The sequence below is a fragment of the Salvelinus fontinalis genome, unplaced genomic scaffold, assembly GCF_029448725.1.
Source record: "Salvelinus fontinalis isolate EN_2023a unplaced genomic scaffold, ASM2944872v1 scaffold_0269, whole genome shotgun sequence".
NCBI lineage: Eukaryota > Metazoa > Chordata > Actinopteri > Salmoniformes > Salmonidae > Salvelinus > Salvelinus fontinalis.
The window spans coordinates 67,385-90,456 of NW_026600478.1; the positions used below are offsets into that span (position 1 = coordinate 67,385).

A 23,072-nucleotide genomic window follows, 5' to 3' on the forward strand; every position below is an offset into this window, starting at 1 on the left:
TGGTTTGTTGAGCAGTCTGTATCCTGGTTTATTGAGCAGTCTGTATCCTGGTTTATTGAGCAGTCTGTATCCTGGTTTGTTGAGCAGTCTTTATGCTGGTTTATTGAGCAGTCTGTGTCCTGGTTTATTGAGCAGTCTGTATCCTGGTTTATTGAACAGTCTGTATCCTGCTTTATTGAGCAGTCTGTATCCTGGTTTATTGAGCAGTCTGTATCCTGGTTTATTGAGCAGTCTGTATCCTGGTTTATTGAGCAGTCTGTATCCTGGTTAATTGAGCAGTCTGTATCCTGGTTTATTGAGCAGTCTGTATCCTGGTTTATGGAGCAGTCTGTATCCTGGTTTATGGAGCAGTCTGTATCCTGGTTTATTGAGCAGTCTGTATCCTGCTTTATTGAGCAGTCTGTATCCTGGTTTGTTGAGCAGTCTTTATGCTGGTTTATTGAGCAGTCTGTGTCCTGGTTTATTGAGCAGTCTGTATCCTGGTTTATTGAACAGTCTGTATCCTGCTTTATTGAGCAGTCTGTATCCTGCTTTATTGAGCAGTCTGTATCCTGGTTTATTGAGCAGTCTGTATCCTGGTTTATTGAGCAGTCTGTATCCTGGTTAATTGAGCAGTCTATATCCTGGTTTATTGTGGCAGTCTGTATCCTGGTTTATGGAGCAGTCTGTATCCTGGTTTATTGAGCAGTCTATGTCCTGGTTTGTTGAGCAGAAATGACATCATCTTTTTTTCCTTTGCAACAATGACATCAGAGGGGGCTCACATGATTGGCTGTTCGATGCCAGCGGCTCGGGGACACTTTTACAGCCACTGCGAGTCACAGGCCAATGACAAGCTGGAAACGGCAGAGAGCCTACAGTACATGAGATGAGCTGGGCGCGATGGTCGCTCCGTCTCTCACATAGAGATAGATAGAGGACTTATCTTTATATCGGTGCCATTATAGCGTCTGTGACAACATGGGCAGCCCCATTGAGGCTACAACCCATAGGAATCCTCAACCAGTTGACTACTTTCAATTGTCAAGAAGCATGGTGAAAGCCTTCAATGTCGCTGCCCATGCCTAAAAATCGTCTTTTGGCCACTAGAGGCCTCTAGCATTCTCTATGGTCTCACACAAATATTTGAGTCAATCTACAACATGATTTTATCGGGCCGTTCTTCACCATATCGTGCGATAAGCGCTGAACCGGACTGTTTATGGAAGATTGGCATGAACTATTGACATGATTAGGCTGTGTGTGATGATGCCTTGGCTTGTAGGCCTACGTTCTGACATTAGAAAACGGGCAGGCTGTGCTTGTAGCCTGATGTACTGGCTGTGCTTGTAGCCTGATGTACTGGCTGTGCTTGTAGCCTGATGTACTGGCTGCGCTTGTAGTCTACTGTACTGGCTGTGCTTGTAGCCTACTGTACTGGCTGTGCTTGCAGCCTACTGTACTGGCTGTGCTTGTAGTCTACTGTACTGGCTGTGCTTGTAGTCTACTGTACAGGCTGTGCTTGTAGCCTACTGTACTGGCTGTGCTTGTAGCCTACTGTACTGGCTGTGCTTGTAGCCTACTGTACTGGCTGTGCTTGTAGCCTACTGTACTGGCTGTGCTTGTAGTCTACTGTACTGGCTGTGCTTGTAGTCTACTGTACAGGCTGTGCTTGTAGCCTGATGCACTGGCTGTGTTTGTAGCCTGATGTACTGGCTGTGCTTGTAGCCTACTGTACTGGCTGTGCTTGCAGCCTACTGTACTGGCTGTGCTTGTAGTCTACTGTACTGGCTGTGCTTGTAGTCTACTGTACAGGCTGTTCTTGTAGCCTACTGTACTGGCTGTGCTTGTAGCCTACTGTACTGGCTGTGCTTGTAGTCTACTGTACTGGCTGTGCTTGTAGACTACTGTACAGGCTGTGCTTGTAGCCTACTGTACTGGCTGTGCTGCAATTGACAGTTGTTGATTGTCTGGAGAAAAAAAAACACGTTTATAACTAATTTCATCTAGAACTTGGAGGAACCCTGAAAACGGAAAAAACGTCTCGTACCAATTCCGTCATCTTCGGAGACCAACGGGAGCTCGCACCGAATATCCGCTGCCCCCCCTCCCCCCCTTCCCTTCCCGTCAGCTCGAGACCAACGGCAACATCATAGGCCTGTCCCGCTGATCCACACCCGAGAAACGTATTTAAGAGACATACATGCAGATGGATAAGAGACATACATTTGTTACAACGTGTCTGGTATTTGACTGTTTGCTTGAATGGAAATGTTCACCCACAATATCCATTTATGAGAAATCGACGAAAATGGGTCACTTTTCCTTTAAATGTTCTCTGTTGTTCTGCATAATATACAGGAAGTGTGAGAGCATTCCTCCCCAGCTGATCTAGAGAGCCAGACGGAAGTCTCCTACTCAAGGGGCTTTAACATTCAGCGGTGACCAGACAAGAGGACAGTGCTATTGGTAAATATTGTCTGGAATTAATCCAAGTGGATTATCAGTGGGTGGTTTTAGTGGAGACACGGCGCGGTATCACCACCGACTCCTGTCTTTCTCCCTGTCGGTCGGGTGGATCTGCCGTGGTAGGACTGTCATGAGCCCGGGCTGGGAATGGCATCCGTTCCCAGTGTTTGTAAGAAGGTCGGACCGGTGGAGGAGGAGAACGGAGAACCGGACCATTCTCTGCAAGAGATGTTGAAGGCGATAGCCGACGAACGGAACCGTCTTACTATCAGACAAGAAATTAGTGGACTTGGTGAGTAGACGTTTACAATTTGCACTGTTGAATTGATTCGGTTGGTGGCCTATCGCGACATGTAATATCACCAACAGTAGCTTGTTTAGTTACATCAGTTATGTGACTTTGTGACTGTAATTTGTAATGGACTATCTGTGCAGTCTAACTCTCGAAAATCCCATTGTTATTATCTGTAGGGGTTTCAGCAGTTAAACCTAGCTTTCCCCGCGGTTGGTTGCTTGTGAACTAGCCTACAAATTCCGACTGTTTTAACGTTTAGAAACGTTTAGAAACGGTTGCTGGTATATCAGCGAGAGAGAATCTTTCTATTCAAAAAGACACACTTACTGGAGCAGTTTAGCACAGATCCAGTAAGCGGAGTGCCTCCAGTTGAGGAACGACACTTCCTCCCCAGGGACGCTTACCCACAGGTGTTAGGAACACGCAACATGTAAAGTGTTGGTCTCTATGTTTTATGAGCTGAAATAAAAGATCACATAAATGTTCCAGACTCACAAAAAGTTTATCTCAAATGTTGTGCACAACTTTGTTTACGTCCCTTAGTGAGTATTTCTAATTTTCCAAGATAATCCATCCACCTGACAGATGTGGCATATCAAGAAACCGATTAAACCGCATGATCAATACACAGGTGCACCTTGTGCTGGGGACAATAAAAGGCCACTCTAAAATGTGCAGATTTGTCACACAACACAATGCCACAGATGTCAACATTTTTGAGGGAGTGTGCAATTGGCATGCTGGCTACAGGAATGTCCACCAGAGCTGTTGCCAAATAATTGAATGTTAATTTCTCTACCATAAGCCGTTTCCAAAGTCATTTTAGAGAATTTGGCAGTGCGTCCAACCGGTCTCCCAACCGTAGACCACGTGTAACCACGCCAGCTCAGGACCTCCACATCCGGCTTCTTCACGTGCAGGATCCTCTGAGACCAGCCACCCGGACAGCTGATGAAACTGCAGATTATTTCTGTCTGTAATAAAGCCCTTTTGTGGGGGAAAAACTCATTCTGATTGGCTGGGCCTGGCTCCCCAATAGGTGGGCCTAGCTCCTAAGTGGAGGAGCCTATGCCCTCCCCTGCCCGGGCATGTGAAATCCATAGACTAGGGCCTCATTTATTTATTTCAAAGGACTGATTTTCCTTATAGGAACTGTAACTCAGTAAAATCATTGACATTGTTGTATTTTTATAATTTTGATTCAATATAATTATCACAGATGTCCCCCTATGTCAGGGGTGTCAAACTCATTCCACGGAGGGCCTAGTGTCTGCAGGTTTTTGGTTTTTCCTTTCAATAAAGCCCTAGACAACCAGGTGTGGGGAGTTCCTAACTAATTAGTGATGTTAATTCATCAATCAAGTATAAGGGAGGAGCGAAAACCCGCAGACACTCGGCCCCCCCCCGTGGAATGAGTTTGACACCTGTGCCCTATGTCTTCCATAAACAAGCGATGTAAAGTTGAGATGTGTCCGTGTGGGAACACTAACCCTATTAATGTGTGGAGTCATTTAACTAGGGCTGTCAAACTATTCAATTAATTAATTGAGTTAATGGCATTAGCTAATCGCAATTTTAATATTTGTTTAATTATTTTAAAGCAGTGCATTGAGTTACAGGCATACTATGCTTTAATTGTAAAGGGATGGGAACCCAAAATGATCTATATCAGAATGTTTTAATAGCATTTACTCCATGAACAACACAAACTTTTTCTATCATAGATGTTTTCTATCATAGATGTTTTCTATCATAGCTACAGCTGATCAGTGTTTCGGCAGGCCTGCTCCCTCTGATCAGTGTTTCGGCAGGCCTGCTCCCTCTGATCAGTGTTTCGGCAGGCCTGCTCCCTCTGATCAGTGTTTCGGCAGGCCTGCTCCCTCTGATCAGTGTTTCGGCAGGCCTGCCCCCTCTGATCAGTGTTTCGGCAGGCCTGCCCCCTCTGATCAGTGTTTCGGCAGGCCTGCTCCCTCTGATCAGTGTTTCGGCAGGCCTGCTCCCTCTGATCAGTGTTTCGGCAGGCCTGCTCCCTCTGATCAGTGTTTCGGCAGGCCTGCTCCCTCTGATCAGTGTTTCGGCAGGCCTGCTCCCTCTGATCAGTGTTTCGGCAGGCCTGCTCCCTCTGATCAGTGTTTCGGCAGGCCTGCTCCCTCTGATCAGTGTTTCGGCAGGCCTGCTCCCTCTGATCAGTGTTTCGGCAGGCCTGCTCCCTCTGATCAGTGTTTCGGCAGGCCTGCTCCCTCTGATCAGTGTTTCGGCAGGCCTGCTCCCTCTGATCAGTGTTTCGGCAGGCCTGCTCCCTCTGATCAGTGTTTCGGCAGGCCTGCTCCCTCTGATCAGTGTTTCGGCAGGCCTGCTCCCTCTGATCAGTGTTTCGGCAGGCCTGCTCCCTCTGATCAGTGTTTCGGCAGGCCTGCTCCCTCTGATCAGTGTTTCGGCAGGCCTGCTCCCTCTGATCAGTGTTTCGGCAGGCCTGCTCCCTCTGATCAGTGTTTCGGCAGGCCTGCTCCCTCTGATCAGTGTTTCTGAAACAAATGACGATGCTTCATGGCTTTCGACAAGGCTGTCTGTGTGTATCATAGTGCACCTACCAGGGGACTGATGAGGAATGAGGTAGCCTCTGGCCCTTAACAGTCGGCTATAGTGTTGTCTGTGTGTATCATAGTGCACCTACCAGGGGACTGATGAGGAATGAGGTAGCCTCTGGCCCTTAACAGTCGGCTATAGTGTTGTCTGTGTGTATCATGGTGCTCCTACCAGGGGACTGATGAGGAATGAGGTAGCCTCTGGCCCTTAACAGTCGGCTATAGTGCTGTCTGTGTGTATCATAGTGCTCCTACCAGGGGACTGATGAGGAATGAGGTAGCCTCTGGCCCTTAACAGTCGGCTTTAGTGTTGTACAACTTGTGATATCCATGTGAATATTATTGAATCCCCAGGCCACCAGACTTGTCCCTGGCCATGAGAAGGGAGGGGGATTCTATCTGTTGATATCTGGGTGTTCAACTTTGGCATCAGGAAGTTAATTTTTGGGACCTTTTTGAAAACCACATGATAGAAACATTGATGTTTCAGGCGATACGACAGCAACCGTAGGGGAACTCGGATCATGAATTAGCATCAACATCAGTAACTGTTGTTTTTTTCAATGTTTCTGTACCGTCGCTGCCTCCTGAGAGAGTCCATTCTCATTGTAATGTCACCCACAGCTGCACACCTGCCTGAAGGCAGATTATCATATGAAGGGCATGAGAGATGAGCTCCAGCGAGGTTATTCATGAATAAAAACCAACCCGAATCATTAATCTTTGAAAAGCAGCCAGAAAGCATCTGGTGTGGAAACAGAACGGGTGTATTCATTAGTGCACATCGGGGAAAAAACAAGAAACTTTGCACAATTTTCAGGTGTGTCCCTATACGTTAAAGCACCTCTGTTTCCGTTTGCCTCCTAGGGATTACACCCCACGCTCGTCAACAGGCCTCTAGTTGGCGATGAGGCACGGGGGGGGGGGGGGGGGGGGGGGGAGGTGTGGGATATGGCCAATATACCACGGCTAACAGGATATCCTGTGTTCTTAGGCACCTCCATGCTGTACTGTTCAAGATAACACCTTCCTGTAAAATGGAGCCTTTTGTAACTAGGCAGGTCTATTCTACTGTCAGTACTGTGAATACACTATTTTATTTATTTAACCTTTTTTATTGAACTAGGCAAGTCAGTTAAGAGCAAATTCTTATTTACATTGACGACCTACCGGTGAACAGTGGGTTAACTGCCTTGTTCAGGGGCAAAACGACAGATTTTTACCTTGTCAGCTCGGGGATTCGATCTAGCCACCTTTCTGTTACTGGCCCATCGCTCTAACCACTAGGCTACCTGCCTCTCCTCTAACCCACTAGGCTACCTGCCTCCTCTAACCACTAGGCTACCTGCCTCTCCTCTAACCCACTAGGCTACCTGCCTCTCCTCTAACCCACTAGGCTACCTGCCTCTCCTCTAACCCACTAGGCTACCTGCCTCTCCTCTAACCACTAGGCTACCTGCCTCTCCTCTAACCCACTAGGCTACCTGCCTCTCCTCTAACCCACTAGGCTACCTGCCTCTCCTCTAACCCACTAGGCTACCTGCCTCTCCTCTAACCCACTAGGCTACCTGCCTCTCCTCTAACCCACTAGGCTACCTGCCTCTCCTCTAACCCACTAGGCTACCTGCCTCTCCTCTAACCCACTAGGCTACCTGCCTCTCCTCTAACCCACTAGGCTACCTGCCTCTCCTCTAACCCACTAGGCTACCTGCCTCTCCTCTAACCCACTAGGCTACCTGCCTCTCCTCTAACCCACTAGGCTACCTGCCTCTCCTCTAACCCACTAGGCTACCTGCCTCTCCTCTAACCCACTAGGCTACCTGCCTCTCCTCTAACCCACTAGGCTACCTGCCTCTCCTCTAACCCACTAGGCTACCTGCCTCTCCTCTAACCCACTAGGCTACCTGCCTCTCCTCTAACCCACTAGGCTACCTGCCTCTCCTCTAACCCACTAGGCTACCTGCCTCTCCTCTAACCCACTAGGCTACCTGCCTCTCCTCTAACCCACTAGGCTACCTGCCTCTCCTCTAACCCACTAGGCTACCTGCCTCTCCTCTAACCCACTAGGCTACCTGCCTCTCCTCTAACCCACTAGGCTACCTGCCTCTCCTCTAACCCACTAGGCTACCTGCCTCTCCTCTAACCCACTAGGCTACCTGCCTCTCCTCTAACCCACTAGGCTACCTGCCTCTCCTCTAACCCACTAGGCTACCTGCCTCTCCTCTAACCCACTAGGCTACCTGCCTCTCCTCTAAGCCACTAGGCTACCTGCCTCTCCTCTAACCCACTAGGCTACCTGCCTCTCCTCTAAACCACTAGGCTACCTGCCTCTCCTCTAACCCACTAGGCTACCTGCCTCTCCTCTAACCCACTAGGCTACCTGCCACCCCTAGTATACTGTATGACCAATGTGGACTGAAGACAGGATTATCTGTCTGAGTGTCAAGGTGAATGGAACATCTAGTCTCCAAAAAGTAATTGGTTCAACAGGATAATCTGAGGGATGACCTCAGAACACTGATCTGCATTCTACACTAGAAACGTGGTGATTTGCCAAGCAGTGTCCCCCTCCACCCCATCACCAGACACATGGCCAAGCAGTGTCCCCCTCCACCCCATCACCAGACACAGTGCCAAGCAGTGTCCCCCTCCACCCCATCACCAGACACAGTGCCAAGCAGTGTCCCCCTCCACCCCATCACCAGACACATGGCCACAGTGTCCCCCTCCACCCCATCACCAGACACAGTGCCAAGCAGTGTCCCCCTCCACCCCGTCACCAGACACATGACCAAGCAGTGTCCCCCTCCACCCCATCACCAGACACAGTGCCAAGCAGTGTCCCCCTCCACCCCATCACCAGACACAGTGCCAAGCAGTGTCCCCCTCCACCCCATCACCAGACACAGTGCCAAGCAGTGTCCCCCTCCACCCCATCACCAGACACAGTGCCAAGCAGTGTCCCCCTCCACCCCATCACCAGACACATGGCCACAGTGTCCCCCTCCACCCCATCACCAGACACATGGCCACAGTGTCCCCCTCCACCCCATCACCAGACACATGGCCACAGTGTCCCCCTCCACCCCATCACCAGACACAGTGCCAAGCAGTGTCCCCCTCCACCCCATCACCAGACACATGGCCAAGCAGTGTCCCCCTCCACCCCATCACCAGACACAGTGCCAAGCAGTGTCCCCCTCCACCCCATCACCAGACACATGGCCACAGTGTCCCCCTCCACCCCATCACCAGACGCATGGCCACAGTGTCCCCCTCCACCCCATCACCAGACGCATGGCCACAGTGTCCCCCTCCACCCCATCACCAGACACATGGCCACAGTGTCCCCCTCCACCCCATCACCAGACACATGGCCACAGTGTCCCCCTCCACCCCATCACCAGACACATGGCCACAGTGTCCCCCTCCACCCCATCACCAGACACAGTGCCAAGCAGTGTCCCCCTCCACCCCATCACCAGACACAGTGCCAAGCAGTGTCCCCCTCCACCCCATCACCAGACACAGTGCCAAGCAGTGTCCCCCTCCACCCCATCACCAGACACAGTGCCAAGCAGTGTCCCCCTCCACCCCATCACCATACACAGTGCCAAGCAGTGTCCCCCTCCACCCCATCACCAGACACAGTGCCAAGCAGTGTCCCCCTCCACCCCATCACCAGACACAGTGCCAAGCAGTGTCCCCCTCCACCCCATCACCAGACACATGGCCACAGTGTCCCCCTCCACCCCATCACCAGACACAGGGCCAAGCGTTTGTTTGTCTGTCTGTAGTGGTATTGTTCTGTCAGGGACGTGTCATCTGTATTCCGGTCTCAGTATGACGTCACCACAGAGCGCCTGGTCTCCTCATGTCTGACGTCACCGCAGAGCGCCTGGTCTCCTCATGTCTGACGTCACCGCAGAGCGCCTGGTCTCCTCATGTCTGACGTCACCGCAGAGCGCCTGGTCTCCTCATGTCTGACGTCACCGCAGAGCGCCTGGTCTCCTCATGTCTGACGTTACCGCAGAGCGCCTGGTCTCCTCATGTCTGACGTTACCGCAGAGCGCCTGGTCTCGTGTCTGACGTTACCGCAGAGCGCCTGGTCTCGTGTCTGACGTCACCGCAGAGCGCCTGGTCTCCTCATGTCAGTCTGACGTCACCACAGAGCGCCTGGTCTCCTCATGTCTGACGTCACCACAGAGCGCCTGGTCTCCTCATGTCAGTCTGACGTCACCACAGAGCGCCTGGTCTCGTGTCTGACGTCACCACAGAGCACTGACGTCACCACAGAGGGGGGGGCACTGTGGCCCTGTCTGGTGGTGAGCAGTAGGAGTAGTGCAGAACCCTTTTCTATGTGGGATCTAATAACAGGAACAGCATCATCCACTGTGAAAGCTTCCCCTCTGACCAGGGCTTTCCAAAGGTTATCAAAGGTTATCAAAGGTTATCAAAGGTTATCAAAGGTTATCAAAGGTTATCAAAGGTTATCAAAGGTTATCAAAGGTTATCAAAGGTTATCAAAGGTTATCAAAGGTTATCAAAGGTTATTAAAGGTTAGAGAACCAAGGTGTTGTCAAATCTGTCTAATCTCTTTGACGAGGTACCATGTCTAATCTCTTTGACGAGGTACCATGTCTAATCTCTTTGACGAGGTAGTCTGTCTAATCTCTTTGACGAGGTAGTCTGTCTAATCTCTTTGACGAGGTAGTCTGTCTAATCTCTTTGACGAGGTAGTCTGTCTAATCTCTTTGACGAGGTAGTCTGTCTAATCTCTTTGACGAGGTAGTCTGTCTAATCTCTTTGACGAGGTAGTCTGTCTAATCTCTTTGACGAGGTAGTCTGTCTAATCTCTTTGACGAGGTACCATGTCTGTCTGGCTGTGTGTGTTCCTCTGTGACAACAGTATGTGACGTATGTTGTAGTTCCCTGTTTGACAGACCACATCAGAGTGCTGCTGTTGTAGTATAACGTCAACTGAAATAGTTGAACTAGTCACATTATAGCTTAACATTTTGACTGCGGAAACACAAGAATAGATTTAGGTGATTCTACTTCTCCTGTTGTCATGAGGTGTTCTAGAACCGTGTTCAGGAACAGAACAGAGCACTGTTCTAGAACGGAGATCAGTGTTCTAGAACAGAGGAGATCAGTGTTCTAGAACAGAGGAGATCAGTGTTCTAGAACAGAGGAGATCAGTGTTCTAGAACAGAGGAGATCAGTGTTCTAGAACAGAACAGACCTGATGTAGAGTTCCACTCTCTGGGAGAGGAGCCGTACTCCGTATATAGACCTTTATCATCGTCTCTCTGGGAGAGGAGCCGTACTCCGTATATAGACCTTTATCATCGTCTCTCTGGGAGAGGAGCCGTACTCCGTATATAGACCGGCGCTTTATCATCGTCTCTCTGGGAGAGGAGCCGTACTCCGTATATAGACCGGCGCTTTATCATCGTCTCTCTGGGAGAGGAGCCGTACTCCGTATATAGACCGGCGCTTTATCATCGTCTCTCTGGGAGAGGAGCCGTACTCCGTATATAGACCTTTATCATCGTCTCTCAGGGAGAGGAGCCGTACTCCGTATATAGACCGGCGCTTTATCAACGTCTCTCTGGGAGAGGAGCCGTACTCTGTATAGAGACCGGCGCTTTATCATCGTCTCTCTGGGAGAGGAGCCGTACTCCGTATAGAGACCGGCGCTTTATCATCGTCTCTCTGGGAGAGGAGCCGTACTCCGTATATAGACCGGCGCTTTATCATCGTCTCTCTGGGAGAGGAGCCGTACTCCGTATAGAGACCGGCGCTTTATCAACGTCTCTCTGGGAGAGGAGCCGTACTCCGTATAGAGACCGGCGCTTTATCATCGTCTCTCTGGGAGAGGAGCCGTACTCCGTATAGAGACCGGCGCTTTATCATCGTCTCTCTGGGAGAGGAGCCGTACTCCGTATATAGACCGGCGCTTTATCATCGTCTCTCTGGGAGAGGAGCCGTACTCCGTATAGAGACCGGCGCTTTATCAACGTCTCTCTGGGAGAGGAGCCGTACTCCGTATAGAGACCGGCGCTTTATCATCGTCTCTCTGGGAGAGGAGCCGTACTCCGTATAGAGACCGGCGCTTTATCATCGTCTCTCTGGGAGAGGAGCCGTACTCCGTATAGAGACCGGCGCTTTATCAACGTCTCTCTGGGAGAGGAGCCGTACTCCGTATATAGACCGGCACTTTATCAACGTCTCTCTGGGATCATACCATGACTAGTTAATCATGAAACACTTCTCCACCTTTCTTTTACCCGGAGAGTTCTTGCTTCCTGTCTGCGCGATGGACGGAGAACCCCCGCTGGCTGAATGGACAGGGACAATATATCCCAAGAGAGCCAAGATTCCGTAAAACACGAGTATGTTACAGTCCATGATATCTCTCTGGAAGGATATCCTCGCACTGAACTCGTCTACTTTATTGTCCAGGGACTGAAGGTTAGCATGTAATATACTCTGAAGCTGTGGATGTGATGCACGCCTCCTCAGTCAGACTAGGGCCCCTGCCTCCTCAGTCAGACTAGGGCCCCTGCCTCCTCAGTCAGACTAGGGCCCCTGCCTCCTCAGTCAGACTAGGGCCCCTGCCTCCTCAGTCAGACTAGGGCCCCTGCCTCCTCAGTCAGACTAGGGCCCCTGCCTCCTCAGTCAGACTAGGGCCCCTGCCTCCTCAGTCAGACTAGGGCCCCTGCCTCCTCAGTCAGACTAGGGCCCCTGCCTCCTCAGTCAGACTAGGGCCCCTGCCTCCTCAGTCAGACTAGGGCCCCTGCCTCCTCAGTCAGACTAGGGCCCCTCTCCTTCTACCTCTTATCCAGCGTCGGCGTAACAGGGTTGGCAACAGGATGATTGGTTGGCTGTTTGAGCCAATAATCAGCCTGTTACCAACCCCTTAATAAGGGTTGGTAACAGGGTTGGCAACAGGATGATTGCTTGGCTGTTTGAGCCAATAAAGTGTGCTTTAGGTTAGCTTCCCTCCAGGCCTGAGGGAGCTACTATAGACCAAGGCCCTATTCCCTATATAGTACACTACGTTAGCTTCCCTCCAGGCCTGAGGGGGCAGACTTTCTAGTCGGCGTAGGTTTGGAAAACATGGCAAATAGGAGTGGCCATATCATCCTCTATCATCCTCTGTAATTTTCCATCCAAGTTGTCAGACCCCGGTGGCTTGTTGTTGTTGATAGACAACAATAAAGCTTTTAACTGTCATTATTTGATGTTATTTATCTTTGTTTCATAGTGTAGTTTCTGTTTAATTTTTGTTCTGTTTAGTCACATGATTTCTAAATTTGCGGTACGTTTGCCAATCCGGCTGTACAGCCAGACTTATTTGCGATTCCTTTTGCCTCATCCCTCTCAACCGTAACCATATCAATCAATCAACAGGGATTTTAATGTTTTTTTTATAGTTATTTTCTTACTAGGTGCTGATTAGTAACTGCAAAGTGCAGCTTCTGGTTGCTCCTCATTACACACCACGGACCAGTAAATAGTCTTTATAAAACCTTGTCCGAGAGAGATTTCCACAGTTCTCGAGACGTCTGTTTGTCCGAGAGAGAGATTTCCACAGTTCTCGAGACGTCTGTTTGTCCGAGAGAGAGATTTCCACAGTTCTCGAGACGTCTGTTTGTCCGAGAGAGAGATTTCCACAGTTCTCGAGACGTCTGTTTGTCCGAGAGAGAGATTTCCACAGTTCTCGAGACGTCTGTTTGTCCGAGAGAGATTTCCACAGTTCTCGAGACGTCTGTTTGTCCGAGAGAGATTTCCACAGTTCTCGAGACGTCTGTTTGTCCGAGAGAGATTTCCACAGTTCTCGAGACGTCTGTTTGTCCGAGAGAGATTTCCACAGTTCTCGAGACGTCTGTTTGTCCGAGAGAGAGATTTCCACAGTTCTCGAGACGTCTGTTTGTCCGAGAGAGAGATTTCCACAGTTCTCGAGACGTCTGTTTGTCCGAGAGAGAGATTTCCACAGTTCTCGAGACGTCTGTTTGTCCGAGAGAGAGATTTCCACAGTTCTCGAGACGTCTGTTTGTCCGAGAGAGAGATTTCCACAGTTCTCGAGACGTCTGTTTGTTGGCACATGTGTTCCCGAGTCTCTACAGTCATCAAGCAGACTCACTGATCATGTGTCTACACAGCACCAAGACACACTCTCTCCTGACACCAACCACGGCCCTCCCTGCATCCACACTCTCAATGGAAGGGCTTTATTGACATGGGAAACTTATGTTTACATTGCCAAAGCAATTAAAATAGATAATTTAAAAAAATTAACAGTAAACATTACACTCACATTTTTTTTAAATTGTTTAAATAGGGACATTACAAATGTCATTATGTGTATATATACAGTGTTGTAATGATGTGCAAATGGTTAAAGTACAAAAAGAGAAAATAAATAAACATAAATATGGGTTGTATTTACAATGGTGTTTGTTCTTCACTGGTTGCCCTTTTCTTGTGGCAACAGGTCACAAATCTTGCTGCTGTGATGGCACACTGTGGAATTTCACCCAGTAGATATGGGAGTTTATCAAAATTGGATTTGTTTTCGAATTCTTTGTGGGTCTGTGTAATCTGAGGGAAATATGTGTCTCTAATATGGTCATACATTGGGCAGGAGGTTAGGAAGTGCAGCTCAGTTTTCACCTCATTTTGTGGGCAGTGAGCACATAGCCTGTCTTCTCTTGAGAGCCAGGTCTGCCTACGGCGGCCTTTCTCAATAGCAAGGCTATGCTCACTGAGTCTGTACATAGTCAAAGCTTTCCTTAAGTTTGGTTCAGTCACAGTGGCCAGGTTCATCTCTCTGTAGGTGATGTCTTTGTTATGGAAGGTTTGGGAATCGCTTCCTTTTATGTTGTTGTAGAATTGAACGACTTTGTTTTTCTAAGTGTGTTTGTGTTGAAGAGGGTCCCTGTCTCACCCCACGGCCCTGTCTCACCCCACGGCCCTGTCTCACCCCACGGCCCTGTCTCACCCCACGGCCCTGTCTCACCCCACGGCCCTGTGGAAAGAGATGTGTGTTCCCTATATAGTGCACTTCTATAGACCAGAGCCCTATTCCCTATATAGTGCACTACTATAGACCAGAGCCCTATTCCCTATATAGGGTACTACTTTAGACCAGAGCACTATTCCCTATATAGGGTACTACTTTAGACCAGAGCCCTATTCCCTATATAGTGCACTACTATAGACCAGGGCCCTATTCCCTATATAGTACACTACTATAGACCAGAGCCCTATTCCCTATATAGGGTACTACTTTAGACCAGAGCCCTATTCCCTATATAGTACACTACTTTAGACCAGAGCCCTATTCCCTATATAGGGTACTACTTTAGACCAGAGCCCTATTCCCTATATAGGGTACTACTTTAGACCAGAGCCCTATTCCCTATATAGGGTACTACTTTAGACCAGAGCCCTATTTCCTATATTTCCTATATAGTACACTACTATAGACCAGGGTACTACTATAGACCAGGGCACTACTATAGACCAGGACACTACTATAGACCACTACTATAGACCAGGGCACTACTATAGACCAGGACACTACTATAGACCAGGGCACTACTATAGACCACTACTATAGACCAGGACATTAATATAGACCACTAATATAGACCAGGGTAATACTATAGACCACTAATAAAGACCACTACTATAGACCAGGGCACTACTATAGACCACTAATATAGACCAGGACACTACTATAGACCACTACTATAGACCAGGACATTAATATAGACCACTAATATAGACCAGGGTAATACTATAGACCACTAATATAGACCACTACTATAGACCAGGGCACTACTATAGACCACTAATATAGACCAGGACACTACTATAGACCAGGGCACTACTATAGACCACTAATATAGCCAGGACACTAATATAGACCACTAATATAGACCAGGACACTAATATAGACCACTAATATAGCCAGGACACTAATATAGACCACTAATATAGACCAGGGTACTACTATAGACCAGGGCACTACTATAGACCACTACTATAGACCAGGGCACTACTATAGACCACTAATATAGACCACTACTATAGACCACTAATATAGACCACTACTATAGACCAGGACACTACTATAGACCAGGGCACTACTATAGACCACTACTATAGACCAGACCACTAATATAGACCACTAATATAGACCAGGGTACTACTATAGACCACTAATATAGACCAGACCACTAATATAGACCACTAATATAGACCAGGGTACTACTATAGACCACTAATATAGACCAGACCACTAATATAGACCACTAATATAGACCAGGACACTACTATAGACCACTACTATAGACCAGACCACTAATATAGACCACTAATATAGACCAGGGTACTACTATAGACCACTAATATAGACCAGGGTACTACTATAGACCAGGGCACTACTATAGACCACTACTATAGACCAGGACACTACTATAGACCAGGACACTACTATAGACCACTAATATAGACCAGGACACTAATATAGACCACTAATATAGACCAGGGTACTACTATAGACCAGGGCACTACTATAGACCACTACTATAGACCAGGACACTAATATAGACCAGACCACTAATATAGACCAGGACACTAATATAGACCAGACCACTAATATAGACCACTACTATAGACCAGACCACTACTATAGACCACTACTATAGACCAGGACACTAATATAGACCACTACTATAGACCAGGACACTAATATAGACCACTACTATAGACCAGGACACTAATATAGACCACTACTATAGACCAGGACACTACTATAGACCAGGGTACTACTATAGACCAGGGTACTACTATAGACCAGGGCACTACTATAGACCACTACTATAGACCAGGACACTAATATAGACCACTACTATAGACCAGGGTACTACTATAGACCAGGGCACTACTATAGACCACTACTATAGAACAGACCACTACTATAGACCACTACTATAGACCAGGGCACTACTATAGACCAGGGCACTACTGTAGACCACTACTATAGACCAGACCACTAATATAGACCACTAATATAGACCACTACTATAGACCAGGACACTAATATAGACCACTACTATAGACCAGGACACTAATATAGACCACTACTATAGACCAGGACATTAATATAGACCACTACTATAGACCAGGACACTAATATATAGACCACTACTATAGACCAGGACACTAATATAGACCACTACTATAGACCTAGACACTAATATAGACCACTACTATAGACCAGGGCACTACTATAGACCAGGGTACTACTATAGACCTAGACACTAATATAGACCACTACTATAGACCAGGGTACTACTATAGACCTAGACACTAATATAGACCACTACTATAGACCAGGGCACTACTATAGACCACTAATATAGACCACTACTATAGACCAGGGCACTACTATAGACCACTAATATAGACCACTACTATAGACCAGGACACTACTATAGACCACTACTATAGACCAGGACACTAATATAGACCACTACTATAGACCAGGGTACTACTATAGACCAGGGCACTACTATAGACCAGGGTACTACTATAGACCAGGGTACTACTATAGACCTAGACACTAATATATAGACCACTACTATAGACCTAGACACTAATATAGACCACTACTATAGACCAGGGCACTACTATAGACCACTACTATAGACCTAGACATTAATATAGACCACTAATATAGACCAGGACACTAATATAGACCACTAATATAGACCAGGACACTATTCCCTATATAGGGTACTACTTTAGACCAGAGCCCTATTCCCTATATAGGGTACTACTTTAGACCAGAGCCCTATTCCCTATATAGGGTACTACTTTAGACCAGGCTCCTCAAGGCTACTGTTCTAGGTAGGAGGCTTCTTGTATCTGTGTCTGTGTTGCATCTTGTTGGAAAACAGCAGGCTCTCCTCCCTCCCTCCTCACCTCACCCCCTCTCCTCCCTCCCTCCTCACCTCACCCCCTCTCCTCCCTCCCTCCTCACCTCACCCCCTCTCCTCCCCCTCTCCTCCCCCTCTCCTCCCCCTCTCCTCCCCCTCTCCTCCCCCTCTCCTCCCCCTCTCCTCCCCCTCTCCTCCCTCTCTCCCCCCTCTCCTCCCTCCTTCCTCTCCCCTCTCCTCCCTCCTCCCTCCTCACCCTCTCTCTCTCCTCTCCCCCTCTCCTCCCTCTCCTCCCTCCTCACCCTCTCTCTCTCCTCTCCCCCTCTCCTCCCTCCCTCTCTCCCCCTCTCCTCCCTCCCTCCTCCCCTGTCCTGTGTAGTAAGGGGAGTGCAGAAGGCTGTGAAGGGAGAAACAGTGATCATGGTTGAGTCCAGAGGACAGATCAGAGGTCACTTCCTGCTGCTGTCAGCATCCTGGAGAAACCTTCCTCACCTCTCTCTCCCCCTCTCCTCCCTCCTCTCTCTCCCCCTCTCCTCCCTCCCTCCTCCCCTCTCACCTTCCCCCTCTCCTCCCTCCTCTCTCTCCCCCTCTCCTCACCCCCCTCTCGCTCGCTCCTCCCCCTCCCTCCCACTCCTCTCTCTCCCACTCCTCTCTCTCTCTCCCACTCCTCTCCCTCCCTCCCTCCCACTCCTCTCCCTCCCTCCCTCCCACTCCTCTCCCTCCCTCCCTCCCACTCCTCTCCCTCCCTCCCTCCCACTCCTCTCCCTCCCTCCCACTCCTCTCCCTCCCTCCCACTCCTCTCCCTCCCTCCCACTCCTCTCCCTCCCTCCCACTCCTCTCCCTCCCTCCCACTCCTCTCCCTCCCACTCCTCTCCCTCCCACTCCTCTCCCTCCCACTCCTCTCCCTCCCACTCCTCTCTCTCCCACTTCTCTCTCTCCCACTTCTCTCTCTCCCACTCCTCTCTCTCCCTCCCACTCCTCTCTCTCCCTCCCACTCCTCTCTCTCCCTCCCACTCCTCTCTCTCCCTCCCACTCCTCTCTCTCCCTCCCACTCCTCTCTCTCCCTCCCACTCCTCTCTCTCCCTCCCACTCCTCTCTCTCCCTCCCACTCCTCTCTCTCCCTCCCACTCCTCTCTCTCCCACTCCTCTCTCTCCCACTCCTCTCTCTCCCACTCCTCTCTCTCCCACTCCTCTCTCTCCCACTTCTCTCTCTCCCACTTCTCTCTCTCCCACTCCTCTCTCTCCCACTCCTCTCTCTCCCACTCCTCTCTCTCCCACTCCTCTCCCTCCCTCCCCCTCTCTTTCTCTCCCACTCCTCTCCCTCCCACTCCTCTCCCTCCCACTCCTCTCTCTCCCACTCCTCTCTACCTCCCCCCTCTCTCTACCCCCCCTCCCCCCTCTCTCCCTCGTTGTTTTTCCATGACGGGCCAGATATAGAGGAAGGGGAAACAGAAGACAACACTGCAGGACAAGGACAAACTCATCAGTCGTCTCCAGGATTGTCTCACTATCTGCCAGACAGCCGTGTGTCTGTCACTTATAGCCAGTCTTGTGTTCCTCTGGTGTGGAAGAGGTATTGATTTGGAATCAGAGTTCTCCTCTGTCCTCCTCCAGGCTCAGGATGAGACACAGGCTGTATCCCAAGTGGCACCCTACTACTCTCCTTTCTCGTCTCTCTGCTCTCCTTTCTCGTCTCTCTGCTCTCCTTTCTCGTCTCTCTGCTCTCCTTTCTCGTCTCTCTGCTCTCCTTTCTCGTCTCTCTGCTCTCCTTTCTCGTCTCTACTGCTCTCCTTTCTCGTCTCTTCTACTCTCCTTTCTCGTCTCTACTACTTTCCTTTCTCGTCTCTACTGCTCTCCTTTCTCGTCTCTCTGCTCTCCTTTCTCGTCTCTCTGCTCTCCTTTCTCGTCTCTACTGCTCTCCTTTCTCGTCTCTACTGCTCTCCTTTCTCGTCTCTCTGCTCTCCTTTCTCGTCTCTCTGCTCTCCTTTCTCGTCTCTCTGCTCCTTTCTCGTCTCTCTGCTCTCCTTTCTCGTCTCTCTGCTCTCCTTGCTCTATATTAGAATAGGGTGCCATTTGGCACGGAGCCTGAGCCACACAGTGATGAACATCCTCAGTGGGGATTCTCTCCTCCAATCAGCATCAGGGGGAAAGAGTTGTAGAGGTTCTGTTGTGACGTGATACAGCACGGGATGGCTGGGTAGAGGGTCTGTTGTGACACAGCACGGGATGGCTGGGTAGAGGGTCTGTTGTGACGTGAAACAGCACGGGATGGCTGGGTAGAGGGTCTGTTGTGACGTGACACAGCACGGGATGGCTGGGTAGAGGGTCTGTTGTGACACAGCACGGGATGGCTGGGTAGAGGGTCTGTTGTGACGTGACACAGCACGGGATGGCTGGGTAGAGGGTCTGTTGTGACGTGACACAGCACGGGATGGCTGGGTAGAGGGTCTGTTGTGACGTGACACAGCACGGGATGGCAGGGTAGAGGGTCTGTTGTGACACAGCACGGGATGGCTGGGTAGAGGGTCTGTTGTGACACAGCACGGGATGGCTGGGTAGAGGGTCTGTTGTGACGTGACACAGCACGGGATGGCTGGGTAGAGGGTCTGTTGTGACGTGACACAGCACGGGATGGCTGGGTAGAGGGTCTGTTGTGACGTGAAACAGCACGGGATGGCTGGGTAGAGGGTCTGTTGTGACGTGACACAGCACGGGATGGCTGGGTAGAGGGTCTGTTGTGACACAGCACGGGGTGGCTGGGTAGAGGGTCTGTTGTGACGTGAAACAGCACGGGATGGCTGGGTAGAGGGTCTGTTGTGACGTGACACAGCACGGGATGGCTGGGTAGAGGGTCTGTTGTGACATGACACAGCACGGGATGGCTGGGTAGAGGGTCTGTTGTGACGTGACACAGCACGGGATGGCAGGGTAGAGGGTCTGTTGTGACACAGCAAGGGATGGCTGGGTAGAGGGTCTGTTGTGACGTGAAACAGCACGGGATGGCTGGGTAGAGGGTCTGTTGTGACGTGACACAGCACGGGATGGCTGGGTAGAGGGTCTGTTGTGACACAGCACGGGATGACACGGTAGAGGGTCTGTTGTGACGTGACACAGCAAGGGATGGCTGGGTAGAGGGTCTGTTGTGACACAGCACGGGATGGCTGGGTAGAGGGTCTGTTGTGACACAGCGCGGGATGGCTGGGTAGAGGGTCTGTTGTGACACAACAAGGGATGGCTGGGTAGAGGGTCTGTTGTGACACAACAAGGGATGGCAGGGTAGAGGGTCTGTTGTGACACAACAAGGGATGGCTGGGTAGAGGGTCTGTTGTGACACAACAAGGGATGGCAGGGTAGAGGGTCTGTTGTGACACAGCACGGGATGGCTGGGTAGAGGGTCTGTTGTGACACAACAAGGGATGGCTGGGTAGAGGGTCTGTTGTGATGTGAAACAGCACGGGATGGCTGGGTAGAGGGTCTGTTGTGACGTGACACAGCACGGGATGGCTGGGTAGAGGGTCTGTTGTGACGTGGCACGGGATGGCTGGGTAGAGGGTCTGTTGTGACACAGCACGGGATGGCTGGGTAGAGGGTCTGTTGTGACACGGCACGGGATGGCTGGGTAGAGGGTCTGTTGTGACGTGGCACGGGATGGCTGGGTAGAGGGTCTGTTGTGACACAGCACGGGATGGCTGGGTAGAGGGTCTGTTGTGATGTGAAACAGCACGGGATGGCAGGGTAGAGGGTCTGTTGTGACGTGACACAGCACGGGATGGCTGGGTAGAGGTTCTGTTGTGACGTGACACAGCACGGGGTGGCTGGGTAGAGGGTCTGTTGTGACGTGACACAGCACGGGATGGCTGGGTAGAGGGTCTGTTGTGACGTGACACAGCACGGGATGGCAGGGTAGAGGGTCTGTTGTGACACAGCACGGGATGGCTGGGTAGAGGGTCTGTTGTGACACAGCACGGGATGGCTGGGTAGAGGGTCTGTTGTGACGTGACACAGCACGGGATGGCTGGGTAGAGGGTCTGTTGTGACGTGACACAGCACGGGATGGCAGGGTAGAGGGTCTGTTGTGACACAGCACGGGATGGCTGGGTAGAGGGTCTGTTGTGACGTGACACAGCACGGGATGGCTGGGTAGAGGGTCTGTTGTGACACAGCACGGGGTGGCTGGGTAGAGGGTCTGTTGTGACGTGAAACAGCACGGGATGGCTGGGTAGAGGGTCTGTTGTGACACATCACGGGATGGCAGGGTAGAGGGTCTGTTGTGACACAGCACGGGATGGCAGGGTAGAGGGTCTGTTGTGACGTGAAACAGCACGGGATGGCTGTGTAGAGGGTCTGTTGTGACGTGACACAGCACGGGATGGGCTGGGTAGAGGGTCTGTTGTGACGTGAAACAGCACGGGATGGCTGGGTAGAGGGTCTGTTGTGACGTGACACAGCACGGGATGGGCTGGGTCTCAACACACACTTTCTTCATGCGTCTCTCATTCTCTTATCTCTCTCTCTCTCCACGCTCTATTACCCGGCGAAGTTAAAGCTTAGGGTTCCACTTCCTGACTCTCCCTCTCCTGTGTCCAACTGTGCTGGCAGCGTCTCTCCCGTCTTTTAAGAACAAGGTCATCCACTCCTAACTGACTCTGGAGACCAGACCAGAGGTAGCTTCCTGTCTCTGTCTCTTCTCCTCAACACTAACTGAATCTGGAGCCAGACCAGACCAATGTGACCTGCACAATGTTTGACCAGGTCACACCAGATCCACTTTGGTATTCAATGTTTGTCCAGGTCCTCAGAGTGTCGGGAGGTGTCTTCAGTCCTGGTCGCTAGGGGCAATGTGAGGGAGGTGTCTTCAGTCCTGGTCGCTAGGGGCAATGTGAGGGAGGTGTCTTCAGTCCTGGTCGCTAGGGGCAATGTGAGGGAGGTGTCTTCAGTACTGGTCGCTAGGGGCAATGTGAGGGAGGTGTCTTCAGTACTGGTCGCTAGGGGCAATGTGAGGGAGGTGTCTTCAGTACTGGTCGCTAGGGGCAACGTGAGGGAGGTCTCTTCAGTCCTGGTCGCTAGGGGCAATGTGAGGGAGGTGTCTTCAGTACTGGTCGCTAGGGGCAACGTGAGGGAGGTCTCTTCAGTCCTGGTCGCTAGGGGCAACGTGAGGGAGAGGTCTTCAGTACTGGTCGCTAGGGGCAATGTGAGGGAGGTGTCTTCAGTACTGGTCGCTAGGGGCAACGTGAGGGAGGTGTCTTCAGTCCTGGTCGCTAGGGGCAATGAGAGGGGGGTGTCTTCAGTACTGGTCGCTAGGGGCAACGTGAGGGAGGTGTCTTCAGTCCTGGTCGCTAGGGGCAATGTGAGGGAGGTGTCTTCAGTACTGGTCGCTAGGGGCAATGTGAGGGAGGTGTCTTCAGTACTGGTCGCTAGGGGCAATGTGAGGGAGGTGTCTTCAGTACTGGTCGCTAGGGGCAATGTGAGGGAGGTGTCTTCAGTCCTGGTCGCTAGGGGCAACGTGAGGGAGGTGTCTTCAGTCCTGGCCGCTAGGGGCAACGATAGTGCCATGTGTAATGTGTATGCTTGTGATATTTGCGTGACTCAAACGTTTTGATAAAATCTATGGCTTTAAAAAATGTTAGCTGACATGGACTAGTGTATCTGGCAGGTTATAAATATCTTTCTGAGGTCTGTAATGACTGACAGGTCTGACATTGCCGCACCAATGTGTCGGAGGAAACACCATCCAATGATGAAGTCAGCTTGCAGGTGCCCGGCCCGCCACAAGGAGTCGCTAGACCG

General features: G+C 50.5%; 1 protein-coding gene across 2 annotated transcripts in view; it reads left to right on the forward strand.

Annotated features, from left to right (window-relative positions):
* The first annotated feature begins 2,090 nt into the window (after window positions 1–2,090).
* LOC129845284 (uncharacterized protein KIAA0930 homolog) overlaps window positions 2,091–23,072 on the forward strand; it is a 59,548-nt gene continuing 38,566 nt past the window's right edge. Inside the window, exon 1 of one of the 2 annotated variants that reach the window (XM_055913160.1) lies at window positions 2,091–2,740. In XM_055913160.1, the coding sequence (XP_055769135.1) occupies window positions 2,596–2,740 (145 nt within the window). In that variant the 5' untranslated portion in view covers window positions 2,091–2,595. The remainder of the gene's footprint in view (window positions 2,741–23,072) is intronic. The other variant, XM_055913159.1, reaches the window with a different exon arrangement.